Source organism: Cucurbita pepo, chromosome LG12 (assembly GCF_002806865.2).
Source record: "Cucurbita pepo subsp. pepo cultivar mu-cu-16 chromosome LG12, ASM280686v2, whole genome shotgun sequence".
NCBI lineage: Eukaryota > Viridiplantae > Streptophyta > Magnoliopsida > Cucurbitales > Cucurbitaceae > Cucurbita > Cucurbita pepo.
The window spans coordinates 9,321,842-9,343,675 of record NC_036649.1 but is presented as its reverse complement, the minus strand read 5'-3'; the positions used below and the strand labels follow the sequence as shown (position 1 = coordinate 9,343,675).

Here is a 21,834-nt window from a genome sequence, read left to right as displayed (position 1 = left end):
GGATTGTTTTTCTTGAGTTAAATAACAAAGCGGAAGGAAAGAATTTAAACATTTAACCTATTCATCTATATGTTTCAATCTATTTAAGTAACTTTCGTTGTTTTTAAGAATTAGAAATGTCAAATTCTAATATGCCTTGAAATGTCTCATTTCGTTCGAAATCCACATATATAAAAGCATAAGTGGAAAAGAAAGAAAAAGGTTCTCCCAAGCATACACATAGTTTAATAATAGTTTAATAATTCTTCAAGAAAAAGCTAGAATAGAAAATAAGTGCAAAAGTAACACTAAAATTGAACTCATTATAATGAGTTGGTCATTCATCCATTACAAGATCTTACACACGATTTATATATAAACAAAAGTATGGTGTTAAGAGAACTCGATACTATTAATAATTTCAGTACATCAAAATTCAATGTACATGTGTAACCTACAATAAACTGTAAAGTGGTAAAAGTATTGTTTTACAATGGTGTGAGTACTCTTCAAAATTCAGCAATTTCCAACAAATTGTCTATTGTCAGAATAATTTACAGTACCATAAAGAATGACATTAGTGAAACTGATTATAAATATAGAATACTAATGATTGTCTCAGGACTAGAAAATTATCTAAGCATTTAAGTGTGCGTATATAAGATAGAAAAGTAGCAACTAAAAGGTCAAAAGGGTTTTGGTAGTTGAATCTCTGTGCAGTTAAGTTATCTACTATTCCTTGTTCCTTTTAATGCAGGAGCTATGCTAAAAATGCTTTTGAAAACTGAGGAATTCTATGACAACTTTCCTAATTATATTTGGAGTAATATGTAGTAAATATATTTGGAGGGAAGAAGAAATGTACAGGAGGTCGCATTAGAAGTAGTCAGAGAATCCCCCTTCCCTATCATTGTCAGATCCTGCAAAGAGCAAATGGAACACTGTTAGCAATGAGAACCTTTGCTCCTAAAAAGAGGAACAAGAGTTAAGCAAGTATGTTTACAATTTTTATTGTTACTTTTAACCATACAAACACCATGAAAATTTATAGTGTTGGTACCAAATGAAGAGAAAGTTGGCATGGACGAACTTGGAACAGGAAAGGTGAAGTCTTCTGACGAGGAATAAGAGCAACTAGATGTGGCATCCGTCGGAACCCTGTTTGGAATAGAACTAGATGCATCTGGCCTAGGAGGAGTACACATGATCATTTTCATCTCCGTGATTTGGTTTGACAAGCCATGTATCATCCTGTCACACACACAATCGGATACATATTATCAAAATAGTGTGCAAGTAGATATTAGATGTTACCATCGTTGTACAGTGTCAGTCAAATCAGCAGCTCATTTAACTTTTTCCAAGACATGCCATTGTATTCCCCACAATTGTAATCCACTATATTTATCAGCCTGATAGCAGAATGGACGAATTCTATGCCAATACAGCATGAGGACCACAGGGGAATAAGTCGGAGGATAGGACCATCCACAGGTTTCTCTTGCAGCTTTTTTTCCCTTCCTATTATAACCCTTCTCCACCTTGAGCAGCCTTCACTTTCTCCACTCTAAGGTCAAATTTTTCATGTGGTAAGTTTAACATGGGAGAGACAAAACCATAGTTCTTGTTCAAAGAAACTCTTCCCTTGTGTTTGTACCGTAATTGTACATTCTTTGTAGGCAGTAGGAGGGAGGCCTTGACCACAGAGGTTGCTAGTTTGCTCAATCCCTTTGAAGTTGGTGAATGATCTCGTTTGGTTCATCTAGTTCTCTTCCAAACAGGGTTCCGACGGATTGGAGTTATGAGCTAGGTTTTATTATATTGGATTGGAGTCTTTTTCTGTAGTTGGGTTTTTTAGGTTTGTAACACGCCCTTTTCTCTGGGCTTGTGTCTTTCTTTCTTTTTTTTTTTTTTTTTTTTTTTTTTTTTTTTNGTTTCTTAAATAATAATAAAATTAAATTAAGAACCCTGTAATAATTCATGCTGAAAAATCCAGCTTGTTAACATTAAGCTAGGACTTCAAAAGGATTTGAAAAATTGTGATGTTCAGGCTGATTCTATCTACTAGAAGTGAGGATCTGGTGGTCATCTTTGAATGCAAAAACAATCTCAATTCCATCAATGTGAAACTGATAACACAGTTCTAAATTATAAAAGGGAAAAGAAGAAAATAATATGAAAACCATAAGTAGTGATATGAGAGAAAATATTTCCTAATTTTAGCAATGTCTTCTACAAATATTGGTTGGAAAACTCCCAGGAAGCAGGAAAAGAAACAGTCATGTCTGATCAGATGAACATCAACCTTCCTATTTTTAAACAAAATTTACCGAACATGTTCTCATCGACAAAATGATATACTGTAACCACCATTTTCCACACTAAATTCAATATCAAGGTGAAAATACCGTGTGCTTTTAAGAGGAAAAATGATAGTAATACCTGCTTATGCAGTCCTGAAGTTGACGCACCATCCTTTCGTTTTCTTTTAGTCTTCTACATCCTTCTGCATTTACTTTCAGCGTTGCAATATACTTCCTTTCAAACTCATTAGCTCTGTGTCTTTCAGCCTGCAACATGGCCTGTTTGCGTAAATGTGTTCTGCCACCTTTAGTCATTTTCGAATTCGAGGAGCAAGAAAACTAAAACTTGTAATAAAACAAAAGATATTCTTCATAAAAAAAAAAAACTAATTGTTAGCAATAAGCATTAATTTCTTTCAGCTTCCAAAATAAATTATAACTCCACTGCATATCTAGATGCAGTCACATTAGACATCTCTATTGCAGTGATCTAACAAAAAAATGAATACATTATCAAATCTGGCACTCACGTTCTTTCACAACTTATACTTGAGCCTCTAACCTCAAATTTCTGTTGAACTATTTTCATGTTAGCAGTCTTTCACAATCTACGTGACATTTCACACATCTCACATATATAAAGTTCCATGACAGCACTTGTATACTTGAATCCATCTTTCTCGAGATAAATCCTTCATCTACTACCATTTCATTCTCTTCCATCTCAGGAGTCAACGAATTCTCGGCCTACATTGCTTCTGAGTTCTAACATAATGAAAGACGTGGACAGCACCAGATGACTTAAAACTTGAATCAAGCCAGTTAGAGAATTTTGTTGTTCTTCCTCTATTGACAACCGTTGGTCTACCTCTAGCTAGCAAATTTAATTTTCCAAAGTTCAAAACTAACCAACCAACCTAATTCGCTAATTTACATGCTAACGTGATATTTAATCTTTGTTTATCTCTCTAGCATTACTAGCCCGAGATGTCACATAAAGAAAAAACTAAAGCTCCTAGAAACACAGACAGGAGAATGAAAGAAATATAATACCAATCAATGTTGGTTGAATGAGAGTTACCCTTAGATTAGCCACTTCTGCTCTGAGAGTGACCATAGATTCTGCTTCTTCAACTGAACTACCGGGCTCTTTAATAATAAAGTATGCTTCTTCTATTTCTTTTGGAGAAACACGGTTTTCCTTGGCAATCATTTCAATTGTTTCATCAATGGCATCTGTCCTGCTGTTGAGCAACGCAGGCAAGTTAAGACCCTCCTCTGTTTCTTCCGAGTCAGCCTGTAATCACCGTTTTTGAATTATTGTGTAAGAAAAAAGGTATTTCTAGATTAGATTCACTTGTTTGTCTTGTAAGAAAAAAGGTATTTCTAGATTAGATTCACTTGTTTGTCTGTTTATTACCACAAAAACACAATATGCTCCATCAAGTTAAAAACTACAACATGAAAGCCAATGTTGTTCTGTGCCTTTTCAGTTCAAAAAATTTGTTTGATACTCCGAGGTGGAACGATTACAGTGTTCCCCTGCCATAACCACATGCTATTCTAAAAGGGAAGACATTTCTAGTTCCTATGAAGTCAGTTATAACTCTCTTCAAAGTCCAGACTTGCTTCTCATTAATGCCTGTCCTACCATTGAGCTGCATAACTTATTTGTTATCAACTTTTAAATTTTTCTAGGGTTTAAAAGATAATGCAATATAAATATAGAACAATAGCATAGTAAATGTGTCAAAGGAATATACTTAATTACATAGCTGAGATTGCATGAGTTATGTGTTTTCATGGCTTCAACTAACAAATGTTCTAACAAAAGAACTTCACAACTTACTGTTTCATGAGTTAGTATCCAGACCGAGAATGAATGATACCTATTACTCAACTTGAGGGGAGGGTCAAAGGAATATCCTTAATTAGAGGAATATTGGCTTAATCTCATTAATAAGGGAATTAACCTAATTTTTGTTGTTGTCTGCATTATTTCCTATTCCTTACCAAATTAGTTAACTTTTCTTTTCTGTTTCCTATTCCCTAGAGGATTAGTTAACTTTTCTTTTCTATTTCCTATCCCATATAGGATTAGTTATCTTTTCTTTATTATAAATAGATCTATGTACTTCTCTAATGAATAACAAGAAAGGAGAGTAATGCAAATTATTTTTTGCAACAAGTAATACAAATTACTCTTGCAACAAAATGATCAAGAGAACATTGTTTATAGAAAGTTTAATGTAACTTTATCTAGACTAAATAAATTTCTCTCTTGATTTCATTTATTACTTGAAGTTGTTTTAAATAAAAACCTAAAAGTTTATACTTAATATGTTATGAAAAGATAAAATTCTAGAATAATTATTTTTTCAAATTTAATATAAAATGAATAAGTTATTTACTAAGACATTCATAACATTAATTTTATACAAGTTACTTAAAAATTATTTTAAAAAGCAGTACGCTTCTGGTATGATCTAGTTGTTAACTGAAATATTAAGCAGAAGAGCAATTCTGGACGTCTTTAAAATATCCACAGTGAAAAGAGGACAGTAAATATACCTATAAGGTAAATGCTACCTACCATCCTTTGCTTCTTAAGACCTTCACCAGCAGTTTTTGAGTTCAATCCGCATTGTGAACCGGTTGATGGATTTCTAACCATCTTAGACTTCAAATACTGACGCCAATAAGACTGGACTTGAAAGAAAAAGGAAAAGATTACTTAAGAAATCAGACCTCAGAGATAACAAAATGATAAGCGCAATGAAGCACTGATCCAGTTGTGTAAACATCCATGAACGTACTTGAATAACTATTGCAGCAGCGTTAACCTGCCTCCTACGTCTGTATTCACTCCGAGCAACCATTGCTCGTATACCAGCCTGAAGAACAATTACAGCGAGCCTTGTTTTAATATGGATGCTCCTGGCAATATATGCAAGACTATTCCTTTGAATTTTGAGGGCAGCTGATTCTCTTCTCCTACTTTCATATGACTCTCGAGCAAGAACACCTAGATGGTAAAATAATAAGGTAATATATGCCCCTGAACTTATAAAAGAAAAGGAAACAGGAACCATTATGCATTTCCGGCACTTTATTTACTTATTTGGGAGGGTCACCTCTCCAATATGACTGTAGACGAGTGCAACTTCTTCGCATACGAATGTACTTTTTACGTTCAATTCGAGATTTGATACGCTTCTGTATAACTGTGGCAGCTCCACTATATACTCTTGTTCTTTGTGCATCTAGTTCGGCCATCAGACTACCTCTTAGGAAAAGTTTTGATTTCCCTATCTGCAAAGATATGTGATTAATTCCAGGAACTTTCGACCAGGAGCACCCATCAAATGTACAATCTCCATATATCAGACAGTTATAATAAGTCTGATACATTTATTGAACTAGCGTTAAAGCATGATTGAAAGCTGTGGTTTTTATTTTTCTACTCATGAATAATTATTTTCTTTCCTGATCTAAAAGTATTATATCTGTTTACTTGACGTTGCGATATAACCACATGCATGTGTATTCTCTTATATGCTTTATATGAGATAGGACACCCAATTTCCTTGTTTCCGAGAATACCTTCTATACTTGAGATAGTACCTACCTTGATTAGGTTACTTAACGAGTCTAATTAACAATATACTAGGGCATTTTGACAAGTACGGCTTCAATTTTAAGTGTAAGATCTATATACATCAGCACAATCAGATTAGCCACAATTTTAATCATGGTTATCGAACATCAAATGCCTTATCTTTTATTCAAGATTTTCCAGTTTTCTCATCCTGCTGGCAGAAGGCTGATATCAGATCCAAGGTATTCCACGGTTTTTATGTAACTATGAGCGCTCATTGATATGTTAATTTTACTCAAGCGAAAGATTTGAGGCAATTCCTTGATGACTGAAGATATAAAGTTTAGAGATAACAGACATCGACACTCTTAAAAGGCAAGAGTATGGCTTCATTTACCAGATAACCTTCAAGTCCTGTCTTCTCTAGAATCTTCCTGCATGCTACCATCTCTTCGTAGCTGCTCATAAACATTAGCAAGGAAACGTTAAAATACTCCAAAAGGGAAGATTTCAGAAATTGCAGAATGTGATATCCATTTATATTCTACTTCAAAGTATAAACAAGGAAAAATACTTACTCCCCTTCCAATACCTCGGGTGCAAGAATTCCAAATCGAGATAAAAATTCGGAAAATGTTCTATGAGTAGGGTATCCTGCACATTTAATTCTAACAGCCTCCAAAACACCCTGCACAAATGACAGTGTCAATCCAATTAACGTTAATTTTAGGTTCGACAAAAACACTTGTTTTAGAACTTACTCCATGACGTAATTGTTGCATAACAGTAGCATTCTCAAATATGGCAGGTTGTAGGACAGTATTGGGCTTCACGCATCTTATATAATGGGGTTCGGTCGAATTTAATGTTTCCATCAACTGCTGTAGTTGTAACTGTAGAAAAATGGGTCAAACAAGCATAATTATTGTAGTTTTCCTTTGTGCAGTCTACAATGACATTTTCTGAAAATCATTCAAAAGTATACGCAAGTCCATGACCTATAATACCTTAAAACGAGAGCCAATTGAAGAAAACTTTGATGATTTGGTCGCCTCCTCAGGAGGAGGGAAAAGGCCAGATACAAAAGAACATTTTGAAGCAATTAACAAATCTTGATGTTCAGCGACCACATAATCTTTATTTTTGTCTAGAAAATGATCTGACTGGTATAGTACCTGAAAAGGTGAATGTAACTTTCTTATTTCTAAATAACTGAAGGTTAAATTACAATTTTAGTCTAAGAACTTTTAAGATTGTTTCTAATAGGTCCTTAGACTTTAAAAAGAGGCCGTAAACTTTCAATTTTGTGTCTAATAGGTTTTTGAACTTTAAAAGTACCTAATCGGTCCATAAATTTTTTAATTTGTATTTCATAGTCCCTAACTCTTAAGAAATCTTTTAAACTTCACAAAATCAGGTTTGTGAATTTAAAAAAAAATTCAAATAGGTTTAGGACCTATTAGATATAAAATTTAAAGTTTAAGAACGTATTAGACAAATTTACAGTTCAATCTATTAGATATAAAATTGAAAGTTCAAAAACCTATTAAATACTTTTTAAAGTCTAGGTACTTATTCGGCATAATCGTGAAAGTTTAGGTACTAAACCTGTAATTTAACCATATTATAAAAGAAAGACAAACCCACATCTCCAGCATAATGAACAATCGTAAAATCTGAGCGAGCCAATTTTGGCTTGGTGAAGCGTTTATGATTTTTGAAAGTCTGATATAGCTTTTGTGAAAATGTTTCATGATTTGATTTTGGGAACATGCTGTTAATAAAAATGATGAAAATAATTAGGTCAAATGGGAAAAAAGAAAATTTTAATCAAATAACAAAAACAAGCCTCAGATCTAAGAGAAGGCATCTATGCAACAAGATCTTTACAATATTGATTAGAGATTAAAGAATTATTAAAAAAAAAAAAAAAAAAAAAAAAAAAAAAAAAAAAAAAAAAAANAATCGTTAATCTTCTATCACAATAGATTCATAAATAGATAGGGATCAAGCTCATTGATTGTGAGATTTAATATAAATATGTTTTGCACGAGATAAATGAATTTGTAAGGCATTACAACTAGCAGCAGGAAAAATATGAATATAACGATTTCTAGGGATGAAAATGTTGCATTTATACGTTTTGGACACATTTATGTTGATTAAAATGAAGAACTCAAAAGGAAAAAACCTGTGAGTTGACCAACTAAATGTGGCCTTTATGCCTTTTGCATAAAATTAATGGTTAGCATTGAACATAAGACCTTTTGATACGAGGTGTTTTAATCATTCCACAATAAATTTATGGTGGATGACAAAATTGAACCATACACGTACATGACAAGATTGTACCATATACGTATAGATTTAGGGAGGTTTCGTTATATTTTTCCGTTTTAGAGTATTATTTTTAAGGTCTTAGGTTACAATTTAGCTAGTAGTCATTATGGTATTGATAGACATGAGAGTTACAACCTTTCAATGGACCATAGGCTATAAATAACCATTCATGTTGTTGATTTAGAAGGAAGATTTTGGAGTTTCAAATGAAAGTTGCATAATTAAGTCATGACTTTGTTCCTTTGCTTTTCTTGTATTTAGATTTGCATACTAAAGTCATTCACGTAGCCTTGATCAAACTATCTCGTGGAGTGATTCAAATCTTGAGTTTAGAAACAAGTTTTTTTTACTTTTGGTATTGATCATCAAAGGAAAAATTTGGATCTTACTTTCCCTTGGGTTGATTCTTTATTGTTTTTGGGGTTCTTTGATATTTTCGATCTAAAGATCTTGTTCTGATCGAATTCCCATAGTTTCACATCACCTCTTGAACATATACCAAAGTTTCACTTAAGTCTAACTTCTATCTTCTAACTAACGTGATTTGACAAAGAGATCTACTCCTTGAGGGGGGATCGTAAGTAAATCAAGGGAAGGGTGGGTACTTTAAAACCCCATATGTTGGTTATGTGCATAATTTCTTTTAACTGAGGTTCATATTTTCCATCACAAACGTCAAAAGATTACTAAAGCCTTCCTTCTATCCATTTAACAACCCTCAAGCCTAACATGAAGTCTGATAACCCGAGGAATCAAAACCAAGGTTCAGGAGGAAATCCACTTCCTGGACATTGTCTCTCTTGGCGGGAATTTAATACCATGGGGTGCAAAGAAGCAGCAAATAATTTCTAGAGTTCTAAGATGAGTTTCATTGTCTTGCTAATGGTTCCACTGAGATATTGTGGATCAAGTTTCTCTTTCATGAATTTCATGTGTCTTCTCCATCTATTCCCACTCTTTGGTGTATACCATTGCTGCTGTCCATCTTAGTGCAAACTTTTTCCTTCATTCGATGTGGAATTAGACAGTTATTTTGTTTGAGATCTTGTTTCTTCAAAGAAAGCGGGTTGTTCAACATCTCACAGCCTCAGCAGGTAGCTGACATTTTACCAAGCCATTATCAACTCTCTCCTTTTCCAACATTAGGTCCAAGCTAAATGTTGTTGATCTACATCAGCTTGAGAGGAGGTATTAAGGGATACATTGTAGTTTCCCTTTTTCATTTTATTTCTTTGGCTGCCAGCTGGTTGGTATTTTCTGTTGCCAACTCTTGTGTATATTGAAGGGAGGTGTTGCTTTCTTGTAAAAGGAACGAAGATTATTCCAAATAAAATAAAATTCTTTCATTTACTCTTTGTTTCCTTGACTCTCTAAGGATAATAGACCCCCTTTCCTAACTAACATCATTTCCTAGATTAGACAATTGTCATTTTAGTATGTAGATTCAAGTAAATTTTCAAACAAACGATTTCTTTTCTGCCTACAGAAACTCAATAGCATTTGGAAACACAACCATTTTACTAGAAAAAGATTGCAAGTGGAAACTACGACACTTTGGCTTAACTTAGGTCTAACCAGATCAATTTCTAGCCATAAAAAATTATGAATTCATGAGGAGCAACTCTAGGTTGATCAAATGTGCAACTTGTCTTATGGCTGGGGGAAGGAAATGTTAGTAAGTTTACGGTAAAAGAATGAGCATACCAAGCTTCATCAAGAAGAGCAATGATTCCACCTGGTTTCTGCAAAGGCACAAAGAATTAGAGGCTATGCCAGAGAGGGATACTGAGAAAATAAGCTAAATCAGTAAACCATGTTCATAATTAAAGATATCAATCGTAATATTTAAATTCCTGGACAAAAAGCTATTGGCCTTCCAATCTAATCAGTTATAATCCAAGAAAGAAATGCATACATGTTCTGTAACTACAGGTCATAGTAAAATATTTTCCAACTTCAGAATTCAAAGTTATCCAAAGACACTTCATTGGACAACATTATTCATCTAATTATCATTAACAAATAGCTCATCAAAAGGAGAAATTAAATCGCTTGCATTGAAATATATGTCAGGAATTAAATTATTTTTTTGGTTATTTAGAGCATCCTTAGAACAAGTGATGCTCTAATACCAAACGAGATAAATTGCACATGCACACAAGCCTATGCTGAAGAAAATGTGAGAAATACCCCTAGAATTTCTCCAAAAACAATAAGCCACCAGAAAAGGTTTCAAACAACGATAAACAGAACTCATTGAGTATTCGTGACCTTGACCTCTCCAAGAGCAAAAGCTTCAGTTCCTAGACAACTTCTTTTCTATCTTCCTTCTTTCCCCTCCCACCATTAAGTACTCCATTTTCTTCCTCACTGACAACCATCCCCATGCCCCTAAACACTATGCAAAAAGCCTCTATCAACTAACTCATTTCACTGTTTAAATGGGCAAAGCAACAAGCTACTCAAAACTTAGGAATAAGCTATTGTGAACGATGAAAACTTTTTATGGGATACAAGGAACTAATTCTTACTCTTTCCCATTCTGTGTTTGCATCCAAAGGAGTTCTGATATGGACCACGGAATCAATCATGCAAGATAAACTTCAAAGAAGATGTGAAAAAAGATGTTGTTCAAATTATCACAAGATGTTGCAATTCATGCCACAATAAAGAACTTCATTTATTCTTTAAGATTACAATTTTGGGTGGATGATAATTTAGAGTTATGGTGTTTCTTTAATATAGTTTAAGGACTTTATTTAATTTAAGGTTACATTTACATAGTGGCTAACTATGGTCATAAAGTATGAAGGTTACAACTCTTGAAATATCTTATGAAAGATCAAAGGTCTTCATTTTGAGACTATATAAAGCTATGTATGTTGTCTTTGTAAAGGAGACTTGGAAAATGTAGTAAAAAGAGCATTTGTGCTTTATTTTAGCCAAGGACTAAGTTTCTTTGGAATTTTGTGTAGTTTACTACATATTTAGTATCATTACAGCTTGACATGATCGATCTTGCTTGTGGAGTGATTCGAAGCTCAAAAAAGTGTTATTGCCTTGAGATATTTGACCAACAAGGTAATCCGAGTCTTATTTTTTCTTGAGGTGAAATCAAATTGATTTGGGGGTTTTAGCATTTGTGAACTAGGGATTTGCATATCTAGAGAGTTCTTAGATTCAACTGGTCAGGATTTCCTTGAAGTTCCTTGTGTGACCTTTTAGTTATAGCATTAGTTATATTCGTATTTTCTCTCTGCGCATCCCATAAAATGCTTCTCTTATTATAGGAGTGATTTTTAATGGGAAGAATTCGACATCTGACATCATCAAGGTTTTTGTTAAACCCAGGTAAGAATGTGTATGTCCTTGTCTTCTCAATTATCTATTTGTACAACTCAGCTTTCATGCCACATGACCAATTATTTGTTCCATACATTGAATAACTACATAGACTATTTCACTGGATTACTTTACTGAGTACTCACCATACCCAATGTCCTCTCTCTTACTTTACATCTTGTAGAAAAGCAAGCTGTAGAATGGGGGATATTATTTGTTTCCTTGTATATTTGCCATAGGTTGGCAAATATACATGCTTTATCAATATATAACATTCAGTAATATAGCAAATGTAGATTTTTGTATCAATAAAGTAGTATTAATAGATCAATATATACACATGTTCTAAAAAATATATGTCCTCAAGTGGTCCTTGTCCAACTTTTTTAGAAATTGACATATTGTCGTGTCGTGCTGTGTCATGTCCATGTCCTTTGTCTATGACTAGTATGAAAGAGGTCTGGTAAAGACTAGAAGCCCTAGCCAGCTATTCCCAAATGTTGTCAAGAGGCTTATGAATGAATTGAACTAAAGCAAGAAAAAAGGGATGTTATTCTTTTCCCTACTCGGTTGAGGGAGAAGCTTCACAAAGATGCTTTATACACTCTGCATTGCATTCAGAAGTAAACTAGCGGTACGACCTTGTCACAAAAGGAATGTCAACGAATGAATTTCCTTAATGAATGGATTTATCGAATGAGCCAATCTGTCCTTATTGCTTGAAGGACTCTTTTTCGGCCATTTTCCTGGATTCCAACAGGTGAAAGCTCGTCAATATGATCTTGTTTTCTGCTCTTTTATGTAATGACATATCACTGGCAAGTCTGAAGCACAAAATTTGGAAGGCCGTTTCCTAAGAAAGATAAGTTTTATCTTAGGGTCTTTCTCCCAAGGTTAGAACACGAATAATAGGGTGCAACAAAGAGTTGTTACCTTAAAACTTGCTCCCAGTAAATGCAATGTAAAATTCCATTTAACAAGATAAAGGATACCCCATCCACATTTAGACATGACTTACAAACTCTCCCAATTCACTAAATGGGTGCCACCAAGCCTAACCTACACCCGTGTAATGAATGTTTTTCATAAGCTTTTCAATCTGAGTAGCCGGCTTTTACCTTCACAAGAATCTTGAAAAGAAATAAATATTATGAAGGAAAGCTAATAAGAATAAAGTGACACTCCTTCAGTAAAATAGCATTTACTCTTGTCAAGTCTCTTATCAACTCATTCAACTACATGATCCCATAGAATAAGTCTGTCCAATCCTAACCGTCAAGTAATACCCTTACTACACTCTTCCATAACATATATTAATATGGAAAATTAGGTGAGTGATGAGAAGTACTTTCTGTATGTTTTTAAATGAGGAGAAAGCAATAGCATACGTTGTGAGTGGCATCTTTGAACTCCAAGAGCATAGTTAAGAAGAAAAAATTGAACCTTCTCAATTAGATCAAGGACATCTTGATTATCAACAAATTCTATGTAGCTCCAATCAATTTCCTCTTTGACATATTCTTCTTGCTCCATCTTGAATACGTGCTGGATATAATCATAACATCCAGGTTTGACATTGAAATTTTAGAAAAATAATAATAAAGGCAAGAAGAAGAAAAAGAAGACTAAGAAGAAGAAAGTCAAGATCAAAGACAAAGTTTTCAAACGAGACTGACCTCATACCTGGTTGAAATGTTGCTGCAGCTTTTCATTTGTGTAATTGATGCAGAATTGCTCAAAACTGAAGAGAGTGAAGGACAATCACAATCAACATATAACTTGTTAATTAATAACTAAACCCAAATCAACAACTGCTCTAATTTTAAGAGATCTTTATGACTGCACAATTAGTAAAAAGCTAGCTAACAGATTAAATTATCTTATTCAATGAAAAGGGCATAAATGTCTTTATTTGCAAGTGTCGTGAGCATAGGAGTCTAAATCTATGTCCAGTTGGACTATGTTACAAACATCACCAATTAGTTATGTGTGTGTGTGTGTGTGTGTATGTAAATATATATATTATAAAGAAACGAGAACTTTCATCAAGAGGGATCACCTATTTGTTTTAAAGCTTTCAAAACCATAAATATCAAGTACTCCGATCAGATATTCCGAGCCATGATCTTGCCCGATGGAAACATTGATTTTACTTACCAACCTGGATAAGATAAACTACCGACTGTAATAATTCCTGTTGGAGTAAGAAAAAAAAACATAGAAATACAACAGAATTCAAAACGTGACAATGCTAGGATAACCAATATTACCAGTCAAACAAACGAGAATATATTGTCTTGGCTAAACCATCCCTGCTAACAGTTGCACCAAGCGGATCAAGACTTCTCTTGATGATTTCCTCCCGTGTAATCATCATGCGCTTGCAAAGAGCATCTTCTAATGCATTGGGATCACACCTGAAATATTTATAGGATCAGAATATGCAAAAGAGCCAGGTTATTATGAGAAATACAAAGTAATAAAAGCAAAGCTCCAGTCACACATGAGAAGCTCTGCTGTCATGTGAAGATGAAATTTTGATTCTTCATCTTTTATAAATGATGAATCAGACTCCTCTCCTTTTGCAAAGTCAACATTACCAAGATGGAGTATTGCAGCCACAACTCGGAAAATTGCATCCTGAAAGGAAGAGAGAGGAAAGGGGAAGAGAAGGCATTTAGCACTAGGTTGACACAGCACAAAAGAATAGCTACATCTCGAGTAAGGTATCACCTGCTCTTGTTCACCTATTCCAACAATATCCATGGCTCTCTTTGTGGCAAGATAATCATGAGCATCATTCACACCAGCCAGCTCATAACAATTTGATTGATTTAGATAGTGAAATGATTTCGGATTTCCCAGCTTATACCTCTCTCTCTCCTGAAACAAATATCCACTGATGAAAACTAGGTGACAAGAAAAAACTGATTAAAAAACAAAGGAAAAGGGAAAAGAGAGAGAGATACCGACCTGAGGTGGAGCTGCACAGAGAAGGTAAAAGCAATGATAGTTGCGCTCAGGGTCTGATATTTGGCAAACCCGTGATCTCTCAAGAAGATAAGTTCTGATGGCAGCTCCTGATATTCTTCCCTTCTTGTCAAATTGGATCTCAACAAATTTCCCAAAACGGCTGCGCTAATGTATACAATAAATTATCAATAGGCAACTCGAGCAACAAGAAAAGGTTCAAATGAATAAATGAAGTGTCTAATATCAACAGTAAACATGCACGCGGAAATGGAAGCAGGGCATCCAGAAAAAGTCAGTTTATGCAATTGTCAATTCAATTATTTCTAAGAAAAACCCTAGCTGCAAAAGCTTAAGTATAAGGATAACTTTTTTACCTTGAATTGTTGTTTCTAACTGTTTTTGCATTGCCAAAAGCTTCAAGAACTGGATTTGACTGCATCATGTTGGAACGGGATTCAGAAAGTTGAGAGAAATAAAATATGACCAAACTTGAGAAGATGTCCCCACATAAGACAATGCAAACTTATAAATAAAGTTCAAATATCAAGTCTCGTGAGAAGAAATGAAAATATTGCAAGAAAACCCTCCCCTTGAAAAAGGAAAAAAGGCATTTGAAACCATTTTCTTTCAAAAGCTTAGTTCCGTCTGTTACCATTAGATTCTCGTGGCTTTAATTAAAATTTTCAGGAATGCTCTCTGCATCTTCGTTAATAGAGCTCTACCTACATCCAAAGTTGGTTCATAATCTATATTCATCAATTACATAATGTAAAAGTAATGGAAGTTTTTGAAAGCTTGAATTGTCCTCCAACGTTCTCAAACACACAGTCTTGCTCTTATCGGCCATTTTGAAATTTTCTTTCACAGGCAAGAGATATCTAAATAACATTAATAAGGACTCAAATAGACGTGGATAGACAACAAAAATAATTAAATAAATGATAAAATATAGTTTTGATCCCTGAGGTTTGAAATTGGTGTTTATTTGCTCCCTGAAGTTTCAAAAGAGACACTTCTGTTCATAAGATTAGGAAAATGACTTTAAATGATTCCTGAGTTAAGTTGACCGTTAGTTGACTAGCGAAAAAGTGACATAGCAGTGATGAGTTTTAAACAATATGACAACTTTTATTAATTCTTTATTAGTTTTTGTTGATGTGTGCCATTTCTATTTTTTCCTTACTCTTTTCCTCTTTCCCTACCCTTCTCTCTTCATCCTTTTCATTTCTTTCTTCTTCTTCTTCTCCTTCTTCTCAAGCAAGTGCCCACCACTGATGTTGCAGTTGCTACCTAGCCAAATGTTCTCACCCTCCCTCCCCTCACCATTTAGGCTGTCTTCTGTTGAGCTACCACCACAGACCTTCGTACAATCTCTACTCATAAAAAGAGTTGCCAACCAAACACCCTATTGCCATCAAATCTGCCATACAAACTCTCTAAAAGTGAAGTAGAAATTCAAATTATTTTATTTTCTTTCTTGAGTTGACTCTTACATTATAAAAATGAGAAGAAATTAATTCTTCCAAAAACTACAAATGCAGACAACAAGAAAAAAATGTTTAGGTAAAAAAAAACCAAGAAACATAAAGCAGAGATCCTATACAAAGTTAGCAAAGCCAGAGATGGGTCAAATTAATGATCTAAGATCCAGATCACTAACAGCATCCCAGATCCAAAGCAATTGTCAAAGTCCCGAACTAGAGCAGCTCAACAACGTTNCATAAAAAGAGTTGCCAACCAAACACCCTATTGCCATCAAATCTGCCATACAAACTCTCTAAAAGTGAAGTAGAAATTCAAATTATTTTATTTTCTTTCTTGAGTTGACTCTTACATTATAAAAATGAGAAGAAATTAATTCTTCCAAAAACTACAAATGCAGACAACAAGAAAAAAATGTTTAGGTAAAAAAAACCAAGAAACATAAATCACAGATCCTATACAAAGTTAGCAAAGCCAGAAATGGGTCAAATTAATGATCTAAGATCCAGATCACTAACAGCATCCCAGATCCGAAGCAATTGTCAAAGTCCCGAACTAGAGCAGCTCAACAACGTTTCAGAGTCGGCAACTTTTAATAAATAATGCACGATACTCTTTTTCTCCTTTTCTTTCATTTTGGTCAACTGGGTTAGTTCATGCCTTGTTTTCCTCATTCTAGTCACTCTTTCTTTCCTCTGATAATTGCTTTCCTTGCATACCCGGGAAGGAACTTGAAACTTTAGTGGCAAAAAGATGGTTTTCAGTTGTAATTCATAAAAGTTGTCCAGGAAATTGACTCCTTTGGGACTACATTGGATTTTGATGAGGCTTTTGATGAACTGGAATGATGACTTTGTTGACTTAAGGTAGGAGAAACTCTAGTTTCACAACAGAAGAAAGGAGGGAAAAGAGGGGAAGGAGGGGAAAGGAAAAGAAAAACAAAAGTCACATAAACTTAAAATAGCATAAAGTTGCAACTCATTTAAAAATCGTTACATCATTGATGTCATGTCACTTTTTTATTAGTTAGCTAATAGTCAATTTAACTCAGGGACCATTTATAACTATTTTCCAAAATTCAAAGACTAAAGGTATCCATTTTGAAACCTTGGGGAACTAAATGACAGCAATCTTAAACCTCAGAGATCAAAAGTGTATTTTGCACTTAAATAAATAAAAATAGGCATATACCACTATCAAAAACAAATCAATGATGTGCATTCCTCGCTCTTTATATCTCAAAAACTCCATGAAATACTAAATCTTGCATATACCATATACCACTTTGGGTCACAAGTATCCCCAATTTTTAATCTTGCATTTTTACATATATACCATAGAGATCCACCTCTAATATTGTTAGTACTCCGGGATGGATAGAAATGGTAATTGATAATCCCATGCACCTTAGAGACACCATAGGGTGCTGGAATAATAATGTATGAGGTATATGTTGATTACGTTGTATCACAATAGTTATATTTACTAGAGTTTGTATCCAACTTACTTCTAAAACTTGTTGTTGAACAGACCGTCCTTCAGATGCAGCCTTGCCGCCCAAAAATGCAAGGTAACACATAAGCATTTTGGTGGTTTCAGTCTTACCAGCCCCACTTTCACCACTTACCAGAATAGAGTTGCTTTTCCCATTAGTTATCATAGCCCTGCCACAAGTTTATGATAGTCTATGTCATCCCATGAGACAAAAAATAGGACAAAATAAAGAAGCTAACCTATATGCGACATCAGCAATTGCAAAAACATGAGGCTTCAGCTCCCCCACTGGTGCTCCCTTGTACTGCTCCATCACACACGGATCATACAGATTTGAAATACTTTGGAATGGGTTGATGGCAATAAGAATATTTCCAGTATAAGTCTGTATAACGTCAGGGAGTTATTATTTGGATCCCTAGCTGGAGTGTAATTAATCTGTTTTTTTCACCAGGTGAATCATCAAAACCCATAAATAATCTTACATAGATTTCATTTATTGCATATCTGATAGCCAAATTATGCAGCAACCCAGGCTCATTCAAATACGACATTCTAGTCATATCGTCAATTCCAGTAGCAGGAGCTTCTGCATCCCTTGGATATAGATTCGACATTTTTACAACCACCTGCCAACATAAACTTGTGTAATATTTTTCCAGACATAATCAAAATAAACTGAGGTTTTTTTTTTCGGGTGGGGGGAATAGACACGACGAGGACAATGACTTCAAGAACCCTAAAATGTGAGGCAAGGAAACAGTCTAAGAGTTCATTATTTTCATGATTAATCTCTATTCGGTAGCATTTTCTGTCCTTCAACACCTAGAAAACATTTTTTAAGATGGTAATAGAACTCACTTCTTGGCTTCTTTGTGGAGTTCAATCACTAGAGATTCTGAGTATATACATCATTTTCTTAATTTTTCACGACTTAGTACTCACTAGTATGTTTTGTGTAACCTTATGAATTTCTTATACAACTCTTGTTTAATTTCTTTTTTATTTAAATAGAACCATATTACCTGCCTCCCATCACTAGTTTGAATCTCAGCATCTTCCCCAATGATGTTCAATACGAGTCCATCGATCCAAACAGACTCTATATCTCCCACCCATATGTGAGAACCAACAACGATATTCACGGGATTGTCCTGCAGCAAATTATAGATGATCTCAGTATTCAAATTCACAATCATACATTAGATAAACAAAGCTTTTTATATCCAGCATTTGGAGCTAAGTTACTTTTCAATCTTACGTTACAGTTCAATCAGTAGTTGATACACAATTACAAAAATATATCAACATGGCTTTACAGTGGCTAGAGCTCAAGGAGGATGTGAAAACCTCGAAGCTTGTGCATCATAGATTGGATTGATCGCTTATTATCGGAATAATCTAGAGCGCCATCAATAGCCATTAGCAATAAATAACATAGCACAGCTTCGTACAGAAACAGAAGACCATCAAATGAATCGTTTCATATCAGATTAGGGTTTTACATTTCTAATAAACTCAACGAACGCAATCATATCTCCCGCCAATTTCACAAAACCACCAAAATGTTCGTAACTTGGAATGGCTCAAAATTTGAAGATCGAATCGTTAATTTACGTACCATTCCGACTCCCAAGATGAATGTCCGAAATGTAGCTACGCGAACATGAGCGTATGATTCTGTATGCAAAAGCAATGAGAAGATCAAAAGTTGTCGTACAGAAGCTTGAATTGCTGGAGGGAAATAATTCTTGCGTAAACCCAGAAGTTTGGCTTTCTAGGTCCTGTGCTTGAGCTTCGTCCTCGTGTTGGCATTGTTTGTGGCAGTAGAAATCTTGAATTCTCCAGTTCCGCCATTTTCGGGCGGAGTTCTTGTGGCTATTTTTGCTCTACCCCTCTCCATTGCCAGAAACACACAAATGCATGAAAAAATTGCCAAAATAAAGGATTGCGTTACCAATTTGGTTTCATATACTATTTATTTGGCCTCCTTCTCTATAATTATAATATTAATTTTGTTGAACATTTAAATTTAATTTGCAATCACTTAATCCCTAAAATTTTAATTTTATAATATTGTAATTATCATCATCATCATCATACATCTCTTTTCAACTCATAAACAATCTAATAAATCCAAAAAATTTGTTTGTTTTGTTACATTTTTGAAAAAATTCATAGATTGAATCGTCATAACTGATCAATTTTCGGTTCGTTTTTTTAAGATATTGTACATAGATACACACAAATATATATATGTATATATAAATTTGTAAAAGAAAAACCAAAAGAGACAAGGAAGAGGAAAAAAAATCTGAAACTACGGGAACGGATTTAAACCAACGAAGAACAATTTCATGAACGATTATACGAACAGGTCATTCTCAAAACAAAAAGTAGATTGAGAAGTATAAGAATACATATACACGATTACGAAGAGAAGAATCGGAGTTATGGTTACAGATTCGCAGACTCTCAAAGAACAAGAATTATCCATCACAGGCAATGCCTTCCATCGCTAGGCAAACTAAAGTGAGAGCAAGGATTCCGGCCAGACGGCGGAACCGGCGCTCTATACTGCGGGCGGAGCGTCTCACCGCGGGAGTCTTGAATCGGCCTCGCGGTCACCGTCGCGATTCCGGCGTCCTCGATCGCTACCAGTAGCAGAAGCACCGCCATTACGGCAAATTTGAGACCGGACTTCTTATCGCCGCCGCGCATGGTTTCTTCGATTCGCTGGAGAAGTAGAATCGGAAACGTGATGAAGAAGATAGGCCGATTCCATGACGGATTTTAATGGCGGAGATGCCATTGCCTCTTCGTGGAGTATGAAATTCAGAAGCAATTTCTGAGGGATTTGGGAGAATTTTGTGGAGAATTGTAAATTTCTAAGCATTGAGGCTCGGTCTTTTGATTTCACACTGAGTTAACGCTGAAAGCTGCCTTCTTGCGCGGCCCGGGAAGATTTTCATCGCAGATTTCTATTTTATTTGCAAATTTTTAAAATATTAATTTTTAATTCTTTTATTAAGTAATAAAATTTGTTTTTGTTATCCAATTTTCTCATCAAATATTTTATTTATTTTTAAATATTTAATTAAATTTTACTTGCTCAATTTTAATCCAAACTAATAGAGTTATTTACCGCCCATAAAAAAATATATAATAAAATATATATAAAAGTCAACCTCTCGATAAAATTCTCTTTGTTCGTCCCCGCCTCAGGAATTGCCCTTTAAAGGAAGGGCAAGAAATGAGTTTGAGCCGATCATCCAGGTCTTCCTTTTTGGCTCTGGAAGTTTCAAGGTCGAGCTTGATAGTAAGGCTGGACGTAATATCCACTTCCCCGTGTAGAGTGAAGTGTGATGTGAAAGGTACCAAAAAAAAAAAAAAAAAGTGAACGGTAGGATCTCGTCTAGACGGATCGCATGGAAGGTCATAAATTGTGAGAATTTGCACCCACTCGAAATTTTCAAAAGCATGTGAAAAATGATAATAGATCTCGTTGTTAATAATTAATATTATTAACAAAATGACGATTCATAACTAATATGTGTCGATTTTTTGGTAAAATATTACCAAAGAACAATTTTACAGCTAAAACGTTCAAGAAAGTCACCGCTAAAAAAAAAAAGAGTATCAATTTATATATGTCATCGGCCTTAGAAATCAGAAATTACGAATTTCTCCCTCTGAGGTGCGGTCAAACTAAAACAAGAGTAATATTATACAATATTTTATTAACAAACTTTATTTATAGGTAGTAATATGTATTAGCGTTACATGATACATGAGTTATATTTATTTATGGATGATTTGAGTTGAGTCAGCCAACGAACGGAACTCGAGTGACAATCCCATCTTCGTTAACCCAAATCCTAACCCTATCGCACCTGAGGTCCAAAGTCACCACCCTCCCTTCTCGAACTATGGCTGCATCCACATATGGATTCTCCTTTTCTATCCTTGACCTCGCCTCTTCACCTCTGGCTCCCAACAACTCCGGCCACATCATTTTTCCTGCTAAAATTATTGCAATTAAGCGTTAATTTTATTTAGAGAATGATCATATAATCAAAAAAATATTCTCGGAAGCATTTTAGGAAAGCTCGAAGTTACGAGAGCTTATGTTCAAAAATTGACGGTGAGTGTGAATTTTAAAATTTATTGACATTTTCGCTTACCTCGGCAAAAAAGGGCCATGTCTCTGAATCGGCTAAGGCGTTGGCTTTGGGTTTGGATTAGGGTTAGGGTTTGGGGTATTTATAGAGTGAATGGGAGAAAGGAGGGATGAACCGCCATTAATGCGTGAAGAAAGGATGA

At 34.7% G+C, this 21,834-nt stretch overlaps 2 protein-coding genes across 3 annotated transcripts; both read right to left on the bottom strand.

The window, feature by feature from the left end:
• Positions 1-367: 367 nt before the first annotated feature.
• Positions 368-19,446, bottom strand: LOC111807183 (myosin-11-like). Its single transcript, XM_023692785.1, has 26 exons — positions 19,133-19,446; positions 18,537-18,665; positions 17,997-18,140; positions 17,751-17,896; positions 17,525-17,681; positions 14,910-14,968; positions 14,536-14,695; positions 14,296-14,445; positions 14,066-14,202; positions 13,833-13,979; positions 13,622-13,723; positions 13,246-13,303; positions 13,006-13,107; positions 9,925-9,962; positions 7,528-7,654; positions 6,888-7,055; positions 6,642-6,773; positions 6,459-6,568; positions 6,278-6,338; positions 5,417-5,594; positions 5,099-5,307; positions 4,876-4,986; positions 3,364-3,579; positions 2,422-2,561; positions 983-1,230; positions 368-899 (listed from the first exon to the last, which is right to left on the bottom strand). Coding segments are annotated over exons 1-26 (3,234 nt in total). The 5' UTR covers positions 19,136-19,446; the 3' UTR covers positions 368-897.
• Positions 19,447-21,236: 1,790 nt separating this feature from the next.
• On the bottom strand, positions 21,237-21,798 carry LOC111806461 (glu S.griseus protease inhibitor-like). Of its 2 annotated transcripts, none has more exons than XM_023691789.1 (2): positions 21,696-21,798; positions 21,237-21,534 (listed from the first exon to the last, which is right to left on the bottom strand). In XM_023691789.1, exons 1-2 carry the CDS (start codon positions 21,712-21,714, stop codon positions 21,338-21,340), a joined length of 216 nt encoding a protein of 71 aa, XP_023547557.1. In that variant the 5' UTR covers positions 21,715-21,798; the 3' UTR covers positions 21,237-21,337. The 2 variants fall into 2 exon arrangements, with proteins under 2 accessions (XP_023547557.1, XP_023547558.1); XM_023691790.1 differs by having other exon boundaries at positions 21,237-21,531; positions 21,696-21,789.
• Between the last annotated feature and the right edge of the window lie 36 nt (positions 21,799-21,834).

Coding starts and splice junctions, on each gene's coding strand:
- LOC111807183 (XM_023692785.1), bottom strand. Junction 9,963..13,005: donor TCCTTGATCTAATTGAGAAG/GTTCAATTTTTT, acceptor GTGCCTTTGCAG/AAACCAGGTGGAATCATTGC. Junction 6,569..6,641: donor TGCAACAATTACGTCATGGA/GTAAGTTCTAAA, acceptor TCATTTGTGCAG/GGTGTTTTGGAGGCTGTTAG.